The sequence below is a fragment of the Myxine glutinosa genome, chromosome 4 (genome assembly GCF_964187855.1).
Source record: "Myxine glutinosa chromosome 4, kmMyxGlut1.1, whole genome shotgun sequence".
Classification (NCBI taxonomy): domain Eukaryota; kingdom Metazoa; phylum Chordata; class Myxini; order Myxiniformes; family Myxinidae; genus Myxine; species Myxine glutinosa.
This window is the reverse complement of record NC_136264.1, coordinates 149177646-149196922: the sequence shown is the minus strand read 5'-3', so window position 1 is coordinate 149196922 and position 19277 is coordinate 149177646. Positions and strand designations below refer to the sequence as shown.

The 19277-nt window shown below is 44.9% G+C and overlaps 1 protein-coding gene across 3 annotated transcripts; it reads right to left on the bottom strand.

The window, feature by feature from the left end:
- Positions 1 to 2972: 2972 nt before the first annotated feature.
- On the bottom strand, positions 2973 to 18283 carry LOC137425376 (eukaryotic initiation factor 4A-I). 3 transcript variants are annotated; one of them, XM_068113761.2, is made up of 11 exons: positions 18057 to 18283; positions 17607 to 17658; positions 17354 to 17486; positions 16529 to 16668; positions 16253 to 16421; positions 15633 to 15742; positions 15370 to 15513; positions 14988 to 15125; positions 14806 to 14895; positions 3905 to 3984; positions 2973 to 3657 (listed from the first exon to the last, which is right to left on the bottom strand). In XM_068113761.2, the coding sequence occupies exons 1-11, from the start codon at positions 18080 to 18082 to the stop codon at positions 3513 to 3515; spliced, it is 1227 nt and encodes a 408-aa protein (XP_067969862.1). In that variant the 5' UTR covers positions 18083 to 18283; the 3' UTR covers positions 2973 to 3512. The 3 variants fall into 3 exon arrangements, with proteins under 3 accessions (XP_067969862.1, XP_067969864.1, XP_067969863.1); XM_068113763.2 differs by having other exon boundaries at positions 15633 to 15703; positions 18057 to 18183; XM_068113762.2 differs by having other exon boundaries at positions 17607 to 17655; positions 18057 to 18150.
- Positions 18284 to 19277: the final 994 nt, after the last annotated feature.

The following is a 19277-nucleotide window of genomic DNA, read 5'->3' as shown; positions in this document are numbered from 1 at the left end:
GGATTGAAGGTAGTGAGGGAGTCTGTTCCAGAGGCGGGAGAAAAGGGGAATGAAAGAGTGAAGGTGAGCAGAGAGTCTTGATTGTGGCAGTTTAACCACAAGAGGGTTGCTGGCAGATCTTGTGTGACCTGTAGGACTATTTGAGGGACAGAGCACAGACAGAGCTGGGGGAGCGAGGCCGGAGAGGAGTCGGTAGAAGACAGAAAGACCACCAACCTGCCTGCAGTGAGACAGTGAAAGGCCCTCAGAATCAGCTTCATCGTGGGAGATACCAATGATCCTAAGCACCTTGGTTTCTGCAGTGTGAGGCTGAGTTAGGTGTGAGGCAGGATCACCAGCCCAGAGGAAGGGAACTCCATCAGTCGTGCCAAGGAATGACCGCACAATGGAGGATGGATGCCAAGTCGGCGACTGGCTGTGGAGGCCAGCTTGCAAATGTGGCTTTCCCAGGAAAGATCATGGCAGATAGAGAGTCCCAAAAGCTTGAGGGACAGAACTTCTTTGAGGATTGTTGAGGAAAAAACAAGACATGTACACAAGAGATGACTACCCCGACCTATGCGAGAAAACAATGTACCCCAAACCAAATAAAAAGCCTCCTTACCTCATTTAAAAGGTTAGGGTTACATCTTCGATGTAATTTGGTCAAGGAATAAAGCACAGCCTGCTATATCCCCCCCCCCCCCCAAAAAGAGGCCATGGTGCCATAATTATCACAAAATCACCCAAATACGCAAATATGGCACAAAATCACCACTCCCTCCGACCCCTTAAGCCCCTTCCCTGTCCTCCCTATCACCTCCTCTTTACCTAGTTGAGCCCACCCCCATCCTCCCAAACATGCACACTTAATTTAAATAGATGGACCCTTAAAGAATGTCACACCCAACATATTCGACTGGACTAGTCTTGGAAATGATGAGCATCGTTTCCACATCGACAAAGTACATATAAAAAGTGGCATCCCAAACGATCTGAAAACCATGCAAAAACAGCATGTTAATGGAGGATCATGGTCAAGCCACATCTCCCCACATTATGGTCATGAATCCTAACCTGTCTACTTTTAGGAGTATGTTTATGGAGTAAGTACAATTTAATAATAATGGATGAAATTGTGCGAGCATTAACCTTCCGTCGATTCAATCAATTGTTATACTTGTCCACCGACACTGGCAAGACTAGTTAATTCTAACAACAGAAACAACAATGGTGAGAGGCCCACACTCAAAGCTTCAAGGTGTCACTAGTTGAGAAACGTTTTAAGACCACAACCAATTCAAGATGGGTCGCTACTCCAATGCAGGAATTTCATGCTGCTAGCGATAACACCTACAATAGTCAAGATGAAAGCACAATTTTTTTTTTGTATACGTTTTCACGGCTCATACAAGAGCAAATACGCAGAACATATAACAAAGGGACCAGGAGACAAGAGGGGGAGAGGGGGGGGGGGGGGGGAGGTGAGAGGAAAACAACAGTAGGGAATAGGGAGAGGGCTGGGCATGGTACATGGGATAACGAAGGACACCACAGGGGCTTTCAGGAAGGAAAGCAGGGGATCTGCAGGAGGTGGGTTTGGGGTGGATTAACAGGAGTATAAAAGATCATAGTTTTGGATGGGGGAAGATAAGAGAAGGTGGTGAACAGCTGTTTTGAAGACCTGGAGGGAGGAGTGGGATTGAAGAGAGTGAGGGAGTTTGTTCCAGAGGTGGGAAAACGAGGAATGAAAGCGTGAAGGTGAGCAGAGAGCCTAGATTTTAGTAATGCAACAATGTAACTTCTTACATGGCCGATTAACAGGACTAAGATGGTACGAATGAACTCGTCTTATAGTTACACGAGTTAAGAACTGGCAAATATAGTGGAGCTTCAGTTCCTAGAAAACCTGCACAACACATCGTTAACTTGAAGCCATCCAAAACAAGCACACCGAGAATTGCATTGCAATGCATGTCCCCTACACATCACAATGAATGTTCTTGCTCCAGGCACTCAGCAATTTGTGAGCCAAATACAGTGGGACAAATTGTTTTAGATATGCAAAACTACAGAATAACTTCCAGTTTCAGATTATTTCTATCATTTTTAGCTCAGCTAATAGAAAACATTCAAGTGAGGTATTGTGACAGTTTGTGTGGCTGGTAATCAAAACGGAGGGGCTTAACTTGTTACCAATGCAAAGATCAGCCTGAAACTGTAAATGTCCTGAAACACAAACTTTTTCTGTTAACTTATAAAGCCATGTCCCAATTCCCAGTTTAATGTTAAAGGGTATGGGGAAAAGGTCTGAAAAACCACAGGTGGGACGGACAGACAGAGAGCAAACCTACAGTCCCCTCCGGTGAAACCGTTAGGGGGCTAATAAAGCAAATTTCACTCAAAGACAAAGATGACCAAATTGATCCAAACGAAACGAGAGTGAAGTTGATGGCATGCCATCGTAAATCTCCACCCAAAACAAAGTTGAAAGATGGCAAAAAGTTCCACCAGGAATGACCCAATATCAAAGTTTGCGTTAAAATCTCCATTTTGATCCCTGTGACCATAAGTCCTCATCCCCTGGGGTATGAACCAGGGGTCAAATCCAAAAAGCATTATATATTTTGGCCATCCGGCAATGTCGATTGCATATACGGTGGAAAGTTTGATAGAATTTTTTTTTAACAATGTGCCCACAATAGTTTTTTTTTTTTTGGCATTTGACCATGTGACCTCACCCCAGGAGGGAGGGGGCAAAATGACACTGCTCTTACTTTCTTGCCATGTGGTGATCACAATTAGCAAGTTTGCTGAATTTCTGCAAAACCGTTTCGGAAATAGCGTGCCAGGACAGACAGAAGCCGATTGCAATATCCCCTGCCCAACAATTTCCTGGTTTTTTCTTTTTTTCCCAAAAAGCTGTCAGATAATAAACAATATCTTATAGAAGCTGTAGCTAGCTGTACAAAGGTGAGAATCCGACACCTTAGTGGTGTAGAAAACTTTATTTGTCCTTCATACATTTTGTATTGTGCAGTCAAGCCTTACCAGGTATGGAGGCAAACATCAAAAGGAAAAATGGGGTTGGGAAACAAGATGGATGGCCTAAGGAGGCATGGGTAGAGATGGCCACAAAATAAGAACAATCGAGACCAGCCAGCAAGGAGAGAATGCACACACAAAACACACCCAGGAAGATCGAATGGCAAAGTTTGGGCAGAATCGGAGTCAGGCAAGTCCCAGTCACCCTCACCTCACTTTTTTTTTTATATTTTATTTTCACTTTTCATTTTTTCCTTCCACCTCAAGTTTTCTATTATTTTCCCCCCAGCCCTTCCCCTTCCCCCAGCCAGGTATCCCCAGGTAGATGCATTTTATTTTTGTCTGTCATCTTGCAATGACATTTATTGTTGTACTTAATCACGAGCCCCTGATTCTCAAAGTTCCACATCCCCTCTCCCGTCCCCCACTGCAAAACTTGTGGTTTTGCACATGAACCTGGTAGAGAGTGCAAGGGGAAAAGGATTCTCTCAGATGAGGTCAGCCACATTCATGGGCATCTCCTCAATTTGAGTGTTGTAGAACGACTCGATATCGCGTAGGATTCGCTTGTCTTCGGTCGTCACAAAGTTGATGGCGACACCCTTACGTCCAAATCGCCCTCCTCTGCCGATCCTAGGAGGAAATGATGGGATTGGATTCAGAATGGCAGAATTATTTGGGTCAACGGCATTTTAATCCATCAACTTGATATGATAAAAACACCATCGGAAGTGGAAGGGGGGTTGCTTGACTAAACCAAAATTTCAGACTAAATGAATAAAATAAAAAGTTAACCCACTGAGTGACAGAGGTTTGGCGTGCATCACAGGTAATGGTTTTATGTGAGACCCGACCGTGAGAAACAGGGACGCGCACGTACCTGTGGATGTAATTCTCTCGGTTAGTTGGCAAGTCGTAGTTGATAACCAGGGATACTTGTTGTACATCAATCCCTCTGGCCTAAAGTTGGTACAAAGATATGAAACAGACATTCAGCAACGGGATTAAAAATACAAAAATAATAATAACTAGAACTGCCACTTTAAAACTTCTGGCAATGATGACCGGTTTACTCGCACCCACTTTTGATACAACCCCACTTTTGCGACAACCCCACTTTCATTGGACATGCTTTGACACAACCCCCTTGGATACAACCCTGACACACACACACACACACACACACACACACACACACACACACACACACACACACACACACACACACACACACACACACACACACACACACACACACACACACACACATCCCCCCACCCCCCCCCCCCCAACCCTAACACACATACACACACACAAACACCCGCACACCCCTCCCCCCACACACATATCCAGACAAGCGTGCATCCCCCTCCCCCCAAGACACATTCCACACACACATCCCCCGACACACACCCCCACACCCCCCCCCCCCCCACACACACACACACATCCCCACACACACATTACCCCTACCCCCCACCCACATACACACACACAAACACATGCACACATCCTCCCACCACCACCCCCAACACACACACACATGCACACATCCCCCCCCACCCCCAACACACACACGCACACACACACACACACACACACACACACACACACACACACACACACACACACACACACACACACACACACACACACACACACACACACACACACACACACACACACACACACCCCGCCACCCCTAACACACACACACACATCCCCCCACCCCCCCCAACCCGAACACACATGCACACACACAAACACCCTCCACACACACACATATCCACCCGCCCCCCCACACCCACACCCACACACATCTCCCCACCCCACCCCCAACACACACACACACACACACACACACACACACCCATCCCCCCCCCTCCTCCACATGCACACCCCAACCCCTCCCCACACACACACATATCCAACCCCCCCCCCTCCTCCACACGCACACCCCCCCCCCCCCACATACACACATATCCCCCCCCCCCCCCCCCCCCCACACACACGCACACTCCACTCCTCCACACACACACTCCACTCCTCCACACACACACTCCACTCCTCCACACACACACTCCACTCCTCCACACACACACTCCACTCCTCCACACACACACACTCCACTCCTCCACACACACACACACACACACTCCACTCCTCCACACACACACACACACACACTCCACTCCTCCACACACACACACACTCCACTCCTCCACACACACACACTCCACTCCTACACACACACACACTCCACTCCTACACACACACACACTCCACTCCTACACACACACACACTCCACTCCTACACACACACACACTCCACTCCTACACACACACACACACACTCCACTCCTACACACACACACTCCACTCCTACACACACACACTCCACTCCTACACACACACACACACACTCCACTCCTACACACACACACACACACTCCACTCCTACACACACACACACACACACACACACACACACACACACACACACACACACACACACACACACACACACACACACACACACACACACACACACACACACACACACACACACACACACGAAAAACTTCCAGCTTCTCCAGAGAAAATGCGATGGTGTGATGCATATTTTCGTCAAAAATAGTTGAAATTTCGCCAAATCTGTTTGGTCCTGTGTGAATATACCTGAGCGATTGACAAACCTAAAATTAGAATTGTATTTGAAGTTCAAATTACCCCGTAAGTTCGCTCCGTGTGCTCCTTGCATGTTCTGTAGTGTGATAATTAAATAATTCCCCACTCTCGACAAACTAAAGAAAAAGTGTTGCGTTTCCACTTCTTCTTCTTCTTCACCCAATAACGACCTCTCGCTAACAAACTCCATCCAAACAAATTCTTTGCTTTGTTTGGTGATAAATCGTCATTTATCGAGTTTAACAATACACATCACGTTCAGTCGTTCATAAAAGGGCATCATTTAACAACGAAAATATCTTAAATAATGCCAAAAGTAGTTAAAGTCTAAAGACAAGGAACTAAAAAAAATGGCGAGCGATTGGGAATATGGCCGCCGTTCATGTTCCCAATCGCTGGGACGAGCCGATACAAGTCTGTTATATCAAACATTATATCGTACAAAAGTGATGGTTACCTGATATTGGAAAACGCCTCTTGGAGAATTCACACGCACACGTAAACGTGAAAACGGCTCGAGAATCGGATTTGCAAAGCAGGTAAGGAATCGTGCAAAAACGCCCGTCTTTACCGCATTTGAAAATCAAACTCGAAGAACTCACACGTCATCGGATGGCACCACGTGCCATGAGAAGACCAATATATGCTTCTCAAATTAACCAAGGGATGATCCGTGAATATTAACACGAAATGTCAAAATAATATACATGGTCAGATGTCATTATTAAAGGCTTATTAATGAATGTAAAATGCAAAAAGAAATCCGAAGTTCCACATATTTGAACCGGAAGTATATTCACCTTAACCGGAAGGCCGACACAATCCTCTTGGTAAAGCCGTGGCGTAACACGCCGCGTCATAATTCTATTTCCGGGTCCAAACACGAAAATGGAGCCTGTGAAACTTTTCACTCTGACCAACTTCTTTTCTATGTATAATAGCATAAATTCAGTATGTGGTATGAAGGTAGTAAGTATGTAGATAATAGGCATGAAGGAAGTAAGTATGTAGATAGTAAGAATGTAGTGGTAGTATGAATAGTAGTAAGTATGTAGTGTAGTAGTTGTATGCAGCTAATATGTATCTTGGTAGTATGTATGTCGTGGTAGTTGTAGTATGGAGGTAGTATGTATGTAGGTAGTATGTATGTAGTGGTAGTAGTAGTATGGAGGTAGTATGTATGTAGTGGTAGTAGTAGTATGGAGGTAGTATGTATGTAGTGGTAGTAGTAGTATGTATGTAGGTAGTATGCATGTAGTGGTAGTAGTATGTATGTCGGTATTATGTATGTAGGTCGTAAGTATGTAGGTAGTAAGAATGTGGGTAGTAAGAATGTGGGTAGTAAGAATGTAACAAGTATGTATGTCGGTAGTATTTATGGAGGTAGTATTATGTAGGTAGTATGAATGTAGGTAGTATGAATGTAGGTAGTATGTATGTAGGTAGCAAGTATGTAAGTAGTATTATGTAGTGGTATTAGTGGTATGTAGATATTATGTATGTAGGTAGTAAGTATGTAGGTATTATGTATGTAGGTATTATGTATGTAGGTAGTATGTATGTAGGTAGTATGTATGTCGATAGTATGTATGTAGGTAGTAGTAGTATGTTGTGGTAGTATGTATGTCGGTAGTAGTAGTATGTTGTGGTAGTAGGAAGCGGTAGTAGTATGTAGTGGTAGTAGTTGTGCCAAGTTGTCATAGTAGTATGTAGTATGTAGTAGTAGTATGTTGTAGTAGTAGTATGTAGTTTGTTATAGTAGTAGTATGTAGTTTGTTGTAGTAGTAGTATGTAGTTTGTTGCAGTAGTAGTATGTCATAGTATGTGGTATGTTGTAGTAGTAGTATGTAGTTTGTTGTAGTAGTAGTATGTGGTAGTAGTAGTATGTAGTTTGTAGTTGTAGTATGTTGTAGTAGTAGTATGTTGTAGTAGTAGTATGTAGTATGTTGTAGTAGTAGTATGTGGTAGTAGTAGTATGTAGTTTGTAGTCGTAGTATGTGGTATGTTGTAGTAGTAGTAGTATGTTGTAGTAGTAGTATGTTGTAGTAGTAGTATGTAGTTTGTTGTAGTTGTAGTATGTAGTTTGTAGTAGTAGTATGTTGTAGTAGTAGTATGTTGTAGTAGTAGTATGTAGTAGTAGTAGTATGTTGTAGTTGTAGTATGTAATATGTTGTAGTAGCAGTAAGAGTATGTTGTAGTAGTAATGGCATGTTGTAGTAGTATAAGTATGTTGTAGTAGTATTAGTATGTTGTGGTAGTATTAGTATGTTGTAGTCGTAGTATGTTTTAGTCGTAGTATGTTGTAGTCATATTAGTATGTGATATTTGAGCTTTAATGTCAAAATCTAATCAGTTGTCCGACTTTTTTTGTCCGACGAATCAGATTTTGATCAAAAGCGAATCAAAATCCAACTGCTAAAGAAAGGGTTCATTTGGTAAAACCGTGTCTCCAGACTTCCCCACATACTGACTGACAAAGGGCTGGTGCACCCGTGGAAGACCGTCATGCCGCGGCATGACGTCATCCGTGGCCCGTGCGTATGTCAGCGTAAGAACGAAGTATCCCGTCGATCGAACTTGGTCAAATTTTTCATGATCGTCACCAAATTTGTTGTGGTATTTTGTTAACTCATCCGAGGCAATACGACAATCGAAATCCGATTTGAAATCGGAGCCAAATTGACGCCGTAAGGTGTGCCTGCACGTGTGGATATTTTACCTGAGGAAGAATTCAATTTGGAAATGCGATCCATTTAAAATGTTAGATTTTGAATAACTTCGTCATTTTCCATCGGATTTCCACCAAATAAAGGTCACCATTGCTTGCAGATACCTCTCTTTCTCTTGAAAATTGAAGACAGGATGAATTTCAGAGCGAGAAATAAGCCGAGGCGGCGGAGAGTTTTACAATGTTATTTTCCAATGTAAATGACAATATCGTGTAGTTTTACGAAAATTCATCACAATTTGCCCAGATTTGTTGCATTCGAATGTCAACACCCTCTAGCGACTGCCAAATCCGAAGACAATTTAATTTCGAGCTACCCTTAGCTCGTGAGGTGGTTATGTCATATGGCCTGGTCAAAAAAAAGTGTTGTGGTTCTTCTTCTTCAGGCAATAACAACTTCTAGTTTCCAGACCGTACATCCAATCATCTTGAAATTTTGCACACTTGTTACTCTTCATGACTTCTACTATAGTATGAAGTTTCACGTCGATCAATAAAGCGATTCAAGAGATATCCATTTAAAAAATTTTTTTTTTCGTTTAATTAACGATATCTGCCAAACCACGTGACCTATCGCAAATTCTAAAATGACATTTTAGTAGACCGACATGCTGAACAGATCTGTGAAGTTTCTCCTCGATTGGATCAAAAATGAGGGAGGAGCTAGGTTTTAAAGGTTCATGCTTAAAAACGTCAAAACTCTGAAACCATGTGACGCATGACGTCATGCTCGCTGACTTTTTTGTTCGTCATGGGTATGTGATTCTGCTTGCAAAGTTTGGCCTCGATCTGTTCAGCCGTTGCAGAGAAAAAGGGGTTTTCGTGTTTTCACGAAAAACAATATGGCGGCCGAACCACATGACCCGCGACGTCATAATTACCATTAAAATATTCAACATACCGAGTCCCTCCTATGGTGAATTTTTTTAATCTCAATCGGCCCTATTATGCAGAGAAAATGTTTTTTAAAGGAAATTAAAACTTAAAATGGCAATAGCACTGGGAGACGTGGCCTGGAAGGACAAAATGGTGTGTTTCTTCTTCTTTCAACAATAAAGACTTATAGCTTCGAGACCGTATATCCAATCATCTTGAAATTTTGCACACTTGTTCCGCTTGATGAGCTACATTGCACTAAAAATTCAATTCGATGCATGCAGTGGTTCAAGAGTTACAAGCTTTTTAAAATTTACCTTCCATTATTTATTGCGGCCAAACCATGTGACTTATCAAAACGTCTCAAGTAACGATGAAACATCCCCCCATGAGGAACATTTCTGTAAAGTTTCCACTCGATATCTCCACAAATGATGGAGATGACACCATTTCTAGTTTCAGCTTTAAAACGTCACAACTCTGAAACCATGTGTCGGATGACGTCGTGCTCACTGACTTTTTTTGTTCGTCATGGGTATGCGAATACGCATGCCAAGTTTGGGCTCGATCCGTTCAGCCGTTGCGGAGAAAAAGGGGTTTTTGTGTTTTTTCACGAAAACAAGATGGCGGCCGAACCATGTGACGTATGACCGCAATTTTTTGCAAACTGAGTTTTTTTAACGAAGCATGTGGGAAAAAAATCCCATTTTCGGGGGAGAAAATTTTTTGTTTGACGAATTCTAACCTCTTAACGTTAGCATTTTTAATATACTCGATACACATGTCTTTTGTTCCCATTGAAGAGTTCTTTAGAATGAGCCATTCCTCAAATTTTTCCATTGAGCCGTTTCGGAGATAGAGGGGAAAAGTTGAATTTGTTTTACAAGATGGTGCACACACCACGTGACCTATGACGTCATAATTAGCAGTAAAAAATTCTTGGAGCCGAGACGATCATTTGATGAAAATTTCCTGTCAATCTGACCAGCGGTTGCTGAGAACATTAATTATGAAGTTTTCGGAGGTGCAAAATAGGGCGGCAGAATAATAATAATAACTAGAACTGCCACTTTAAAACTGCTGGCAGTGATGACCGGTTTACTCGCACCCACTTTTGATACAACCCCACTTGTGATACAACCCCACTTTTGATACAACCCCACTTTCATTGGACATGCTTTGACACAACCCCCTTGGATACAACCCCGACACACACACACACACACCCCTCCCCCCACACGCACACCCCTCCACACACACACACCAACCCCCCCTCCACACACACACACCCATCCCTCCCCCCCCCCCCCCACACACATACACAAACACACCCCACCCCAAACACACACACACACACACACACACACACACACACACACACACACACACACACACACACACACACACACACACACACACACACACACACACACACACACACACACCTCCCTCCACACACACATATCCACACAAACGCACATCCCCTTCCACCCCACCCCCCAAGACACATCCCCACACACACATCCCCCCCACACACACATTCCCCCTACATACACACACACACACAAACATCTCTCCACCCCCCCCCACCCCCACCCCAACACACACACACAAATCCCCCCCACCCCTAACACACACACACAAATACACGCACACATCCCCCCACCCCACACACACACACACACACACACACACACACACACACACACACACACACACACACACACACACACACACACACACACACACACAAATCCCCCCCACCCCTAACACACACACACACAAACACACGCACACATCCCCCCACCCCCAACACACGCACACACATCCCCCCAACCCCCAACACACACACACACGCACGCACAAATCCCCCACCCCTAACACACACACAAATCCCCCACCCCTAACACACACACACATCCCCCCACCCCCAACACACACACAAACACACACATCCCCCCCCCCCCCCCCCACACACACACACATCCCCCCCAACCCCTAACACACACACACAAACACCCCCACACCCCTCCTCCACACGCACACCCCACCCCCTCCCCCCACATACACACATATCCACCCCCCCCAAAACCCACACACAAACACCCCCCCACACACACCCCCACCCCCACAAACACACACACACACACACACACACACACCCCTCCCTCCTCCACACGCACACCCCAACCCCCTCCAAACCTCCACACATATCCACCCCAACCCCCTCCAACCTCCACACACACGCACATCCACACATCCAACCCCTCCTCCTCCACACGCACACCCCCCACATACACACATATCCACTCCCCCACCCCCCACAACGACACAACACACCCCCACAACACAAAACACTCCCCCCCACCCCTAACACACACACACACATCCAACCCCCCCCCTCCTCCACACGCACACACCAACACCCCCCCCCCCACATACACACATATCCACCCCTCCCCACACACACACAGACATCCACACACACACACACTCACCCTCCCTCCACATGCGCGCACACACACACACACACACACACACACACACACACACACACACACACACACACACACACACACACACACACACACACACACACACACACACACACACACACACACACCCAACCCCCCCCCCCTCCTCCAGACACACACCCCAACCCCCCCCCCCCCCACACCCACACAAACACCCCCACACCCCTCCCCCCACACACACACACCCCACCTCCACACATACACAGACACAGACATCCACACACACACATCCACCCCCCCTCACCCACACACACACAGACATTCACACACACCCACACACACACATATTCCCCCCCCCCCCACACGCACACCCCTCCACCCCCCCCCCCCCCCACATACACCCCTCCACCCCACATACACACATATCCACCCCTCCACACACACACACCCACCCCCCCCCCCCCCCACACACACATACCCCCACCCACCCCACCCCTAACACACACCAACCCCCCCCACCCACACACACACACACATCCCTCCCCCCCCCACACCCACACGTCAATCCATGCACCGATTGCAGAAAAAGCCATTTAAAAAAGAAAATTAACCTGAAATTGCAGACAAAATTATTTATTTTATCTGAGAAGCTAAACGATTCTTCTTCTTCTTTAGCACCTCAAACTTTGTGAAATGCGATCGATTTTTAAAAATCAGAATTTGAGCAAATCTGTTTCATTCGTCTGTTAATATGCCTCCCCTATTGACAAATCTGCAATTTGAATTTCATTTGAGGTTGAAATGACCGCGGGAGATCGTGTGATAATGATCACGTCCTGGAAGGAAATCTTCTTCTTCAGTAGCTCATAACTTTGAGTGAAATGCGATCGAGTTTTAAAAAATCAGTTTCATTCCTTTGTTAATAGACCTCATCTATTGACAAATCTTCAATTGGAATTTCATTTGAGGTTGAAATGACCGCGGGAGATCCTGTGACTGATCACGTCTTGGAAGGACAAAACGATTCTTCTTCTTCTTCTTTAGTTTTCTAACAACTGTGTGAATTGCGATCGATTAAAAAAAAAATCTGAATTTCACCAAATCTGTTTCATTCGTTTGTTAAAATGCCTCACCTGTTGAGAAATCTGCAATTGAAATTTTATTTGAGGTTCAAATGACCGCGGGAGATCGCGTTGTCGTGATCATTGTCTGAGAGGACAAAATGGTAGGTTTCTTCTTCTTTCAACAATAAAGACATAGCTTCGAGACCGTACATCCAATCATCTTGAAATTTTGCACACTTGTTACACTTCATGACTTCTACTATAGTATGAAGTTTCACGTCGATCAATAAAGCGATTCAAGAGATATCCATTTTTTAAAAATATTTTCGTTTAATTAACGTTATCTGCCAAACCACGTGACCTATCGCAAATTCTAAAATGACATTTTAGTAGACTGACATGCTGAACAGATCCGTGAAGTTTCTCCTCGATTGGATAAAAAATGAGGGAGGAGCTAGGTTTTAAAGGTTCATGCTTAAAAACGTCATAACTCTGAAACCATGTGACGCATGACGTCATGCTCACTGACTTTTTTGTTCGTCATGGGCATGCGATTCTGCTTGCAAAGTTTGGCCTCGATCTGTTCAGCCGTTGCAGAGAAAAAGGGGTTTTCGTGTTTTCACGAAAAACTATGGCGGCCGAACCACGTGACCTGCGACGTCATAATTACCATTAAAATATTCTACAGACCGAGTCCCTCCTTTGGTGAAAATTTTATCTCAATCGGCCCAATTATTGCAGAGAAAATGTTTTTTAAAGGAAATTAAAACTTAAAATGGCAATAGCACTGGGAGACGTGGCCTGGAAGGACAAAATGGTGTGTTTCTTCTTCTTTCAACAATAAAGACATAGCTTCGAGACCATACATCCAATCATCTTGAAATTTTGCACACTTGTTCCGCTTGATGAGATACATTGCATTAAAAATTCAAGTCGATCCATGCAGTGGTTCAAGAGGTACAAGCTTTTTAAAATTTAAATTCCATTATTTATTGCAGCCAAACCATGTGACTTATCAAAACTTCTCATTGAAACAACCCCCCCATGAGGAACATTTGTGTAAAGTTTCCACTCGATATCTACACAAATTATGGAGGTGATACCATTTCTAGTTTGAGCTTTAAAACGTCATAACTCTGAAACCATGTGTCGGATGACATCGTGCTCGCTGACTTTTTTGTTCGTCATGGGTATGCGAATACGCATGCCAGGTTTGGGCTCGATCCGTTCAGCCGTTGCGGAGAAAAGGGGTTTTTTGTGTTTTTCACGGAAAACAAGATGGCGGCCGAACCATGTGACGTATGACTTCGAAATTTTTTGCAATCTGAGTTTTTTTTAACTAAGCATCTGGGGAAAAAATCCCATTTTCGGGGGATAAAATTTTTTGTTTGACGAATTCCAACCTCAACGTTAGCATTTTTAATATACTCGATACACATGTCTTTTGTTCCCGTTGAAGAGTTCTTTAGAATGAGCCATTCCTCTAATTTTTCCATTGAGCTGTTTCGGAGATAGAGGGGAAAAGTTGAATTTGTTTTACAAGATGGCGCCCATACCACGTGACTTATGACGTCATAATTAGCATTATAAAATTATAGGAGCCAAGACGATCATTTGATGAAAATTCCCTGTCAATCCGACCAGCGGTTGCTAAGAACATTAATTATGAAGTTTTCAGAGGTGCAAAATAGGGCGGAAGAATAATAATAATAATAAGAAAAACTCTAGCAGTAATAGGTTACTCTCCATTTCATGGAGTAAACCTAATAATAATAAGAAAAACTCTAGCAGTAATAATAGGTTACTCTCCATTTCATGGAGAGTAAACCTAATAATAAATAAATAAAAATCATTAAAAACAGGTAAATTAATTGCTGACAAAACAGAATAAACACGATGGGGGAAAAAAATAAAAAATAAAAACTTTTGCAGCAAATGGACTAAAACTCACCAGCAGATCAGTCGTGATGAGTACACGGCTCGACCCTGAGCGGAATTCTCTCATGATTAGGTCACGTTCCTTCTGGTCCATGTCACCGTGCTATGGACATACCAGATTAGAATAGGCCATCAAACAAGGGACCCCAAGGCAGAACTGCAACAAAGCACAGGAGAATGTAGGCGAGTGCGTACCATGGCCGAGACTGTGAAGTCTCTCGCCTGCATCTTCTCGGTGAGCCAGTCTACCTTGCGTCGGGTATTCAAGAATATGACTGCTTGGGTGATTGTCAGCGTCTCATAGAGATCACACAAGGTGTCCAATTTCCACTCCTGTGCACCCAGAGGTCACCATCATCTCACCCCTCAATCATTTCCGCAAATTTGTAAGGCAAAGATGCATCAACACTGGAGAATGAATTCCAGGCTTCAACAAGAGGCCTCCAGAGATTAGCGATTAAAGGCTGCATCCAACGCAACGATCAAGTTTGAGACACGGCATGCAGCCAGTAAAAGCTTAAAACACAATTATAATCAAATCACTCACACATCCTTCCATTCCAAACACAAAACACACCTCCCTCTCTACATTAATGTAGAACTGCTTGATACCCTCCAAAGTGAGCTCCTCTTTCTTGACGAGGATGCGCACTGGCTCTCTCATGAATTTCGTGGTGACGTCAAGCACCTCCGCAGGCATGGTAGCCGACAACAGAACTACCTAAAGTAATCAAAGGAAGAGAGGGCATGCATCATCAATGCAGGTGTACGATGACAAAGCTGCGTCACAAAGGTTGGCATGGTTGTTTCAAAACATTTGGCGAGTCAATGTGTTCGCACCTGTATGTTAGAGTTGAGCTTTTGAAAGATCTCGTAAATCTGGTCCTTGAAGCCCCGACTCAGCATCTCATCTGCCTCATCCAGCACAAACATCTTGATGCACTTGGGTGCTGCGTGGTACAGACCACAAGTACTAAAGCACCACTAAAGATTTACCTTCACTAAATGGTCACTGAATGGTCACTTTAGCCTGGTGTTGGCTTAGCGGTTAGGGTGCCGGCTTGGGATCCTAGGATCCTGGGTTCGAATCCCAGTCGATCGCTGAATTAACGCCAAGGGGGTTGACTCAGCCTGTCATCCTTCCGAGGTCGGCAAATTGAGTACCAGCTTGCTGGGATGAATGATCACGGTGTGTACCCCGATTTAGAATAGGTACACCGTATCCCTGCGCATCCTAAGAGCGTGACCAAGGGTTGGCGTCAGGAAGGGCATCCGGCCATAAAAACATTGCCTCAAACAGGGAACTATGATTGTCATGGGGCCCGCCAGGCTAACCCCCACTCTAGCGGGGAAAATGACCTTAAAACGATCATTCAAATGGTCACTGAACCAAATGACTTTCAAAATTCACCAATTTATGAAATAAAAAGAAAACAAGCACAATAGCAGATGCTGCATACACAAGTGTCCACGGTTCAGCATGTCGAACACCCGGCCGGGCGTGCCCACGACGATGTGAGGCGTTTTCGCCGTCAGGGTGCTTATTTCACTCCGCAAATTGGTTCCCCCGATGCAAGCGTGGCAAGAGGAGCCGAGGTAATCGCCAAGGCTAACCATTACCTTCTGAATCTGTGGGACATGACAGGGAAGCTATGTTAAGCAAGAGGATATCTGATAAGACTACCCTTGTAGCATTGACCAAATGTCCACCACTCCCTACCAAAAGGGGCACCGACCTGCTGTGCAAGTTCGCGTGTAGGTGCCAGAACAAGCGCCTGCGTCTCTTGCAACTCCACGTCGAGAAGCTGCAATATGGAGATCGCAAACGTGGCGGTCTTCCCTGTGCCAGATTGGGCTTGAGCGATAACATCATAACCTGCTGACGCACAGGCCACTCCATTGTATACAACAACCTTACCAAGACGAGACCATATCCAAAATATCATTGCGATTGCAACTTTCAGCCTGGCTCGGCCATGGAAGCAATTCATTGGGGTTTTTGAAAGAGATTGCTAGAATATCGCACGGCAGATGTGGGAGACGAAGCAGGACCACGGGATAAGCACATGGCAAGCCTGCCACTCATATTGCACATCAACCAACAACCAATTTGTGGCTAACTCCAGAAGCACTGAACTGTTTGCACTTTTAGAAGAGCAAGTGCATCCACCTGTACGTCACTGTGCCAAACTTTACCAAGCTTTATCATTCAATATGTACACGTCATTACACAGTTAAAAAAATTGTTTTAATCTTATACATCTCGAAAAGTTTTACCCACCGCCTGGTTGACAAACTTCAACATGCAACACCACAAATCAAAACCAAAGCTGCATTACTGGTACAGTCTGGCAAGCACGGCTCATCCATCACACTTGCCAAAAACAAGGTAATAACTCCACTGTACATGCAAAGCAACTCAGCTGGCACAACCTGCACCTGACGCACACAATTGGCAAGCAAAAGCTTCGATCAACAGGACACATCTGCATGGCTGCACAGTACAGTTTACCGACTGACAGCCGAGACAAGAAGAACAAGAAGAAGAAGTCGGAGCAAACCCTTGATGCAGGGAATGATGGCCCGTTGTTGGATAGCTGAAGGTTTCTCGAAACCATACGCATAGATGCCTCGCAACAGGGACTCTTTGAGACTCATATCATCAAAATTATCCACAATTTCATTCCAATTGCTCTGGGGGAGGGAGGGGAGAAAAGAAGACATTTAAACGGCAAGGTGCACTTTTAATATTGGGGAACACACACACACACACAGGTGAGCAAAAGCGAAGGTAGTGTGGATGGCATCTCGTACCTCGATAATGCCATCGGGTTCCATCCCCTCAGGACCGTAGTCCTTTTGCCTGCTGAGGACAGACGAAACGAATTAATGACTCGACAGGAAGGATACTGTACTTTCCACAAGTCCACAAGCCGGGCCACATCATGGCGGCCGTGTGGCTAATGGCGCACCTCGGGCACATTGCGTCAAAATAGAGCATTTCCTAATATCAACACCGGCATCCATCGCCCCCCAGCCTCTTTTGATTACTCCGAGGCGGAAATACCGCTTCAAACAGTCGCCGCCATCAGGCACCACTCACGGACGACTAGGCCACAAAGCCTAGTCTTACTGGACGTAAACGACTGCAACGACATAGTCCAGCGCACGCCCGCAAGAGCTCGGCTCACAAAGTACAAGCGCAACCGTCGACTGGAAGCTTAAGCTTTACCAACGGGTGTTCGTTAAAGCGCATTTCCTCACCTTTGTTCCATCGGAAATTCAGACATGTCTGTTGAGCTTGAATCGATACTTGGTAAGAGATGGGTCACCCGCGGAGGGATACTATTAAGCGTCACGTGCTCTGCGCTCTATTTCTCGGTTCCTGAAGAAATTTTTTTCACGTAATATTTAGTTGTTTTTTTTGTAAAGAATCGTTGCTCCACAGAAAATATTAGCACGATTATCTGTATTTATATGTTAACGTTCGTAATGTTATTTTTATTTTATTTTAATTTAACCAAAATTTTGGGAATATTTTTCTTTCGGTCACGCCAGCTGGCGGAGGGACACGTGCGTCCTGAGTGAGGTGACTCTCGCTAGCGGAAATGACGCACTTGACGCAGCATCACGTGTGAATCTGCAAAAGGTGCAACAATGCTGTAGTATGGAATAGCGTAACAACTAACGACGCGCCGCGATAAAAGTCCGTCCGGGTGTTCTGTAGCCTTAGATAGACCAATTATGCGATCGTTTTATTGCAACATTGCAACTAAATAGTCACGTGTACATTCTGGTAGATAATCCAGTATTCCTCTCCAGGTGTGGCCAAAGCAATTAAAGATGGACTCGTGAAATAATTGTTCATTCAAATCATTCAAAATCGGATGATTTGTCACGGGAAAGCCACGTGGCATGTGGGTGGGGACAGGCTGGCCACGTGTGACGAATCAAGCTGAGTAGTGAGTACCAGCCTAGCCCAGGATGTACCGGTATCTTTACCTTGCCAATGCTTTGTGTATACCAAGGCAGAACCTTTCCCACTACAAGAACTTCTCAAGGAAAAACACCTGTGGGATGTCCTGATATGATTGGCTGTTCAATCCTGCGCTCGGGTCGGGTTCGGCATACCACGTGGTGTGCGGCAAGATTTACAGTAAACTCACGTAGGCTTATTGCACGTCCGCAGCGTCAGCGTGCTGACGTCATGCGTACAGGGCAAATACGCATGACGTCATATCGACCTTTGAGCCGCGTGTATAATTTTCATTCTTTCGCTCCCATTGACTGCGTATGCAGGCAGGCGTATAGATTCATTTCCTGGTGGGAGGTGAACCCAATTCATGGTGTTGTCACCATTCAGTATGTGTTGGAAGACCAACGAAATGGGTGGAGACGTTGTGCTGGTTTCAGCTCTTTACTAGATCTCCACATACAGCATACAGGATTACACTTACACTTACAGGACCATCCACATAACTATAT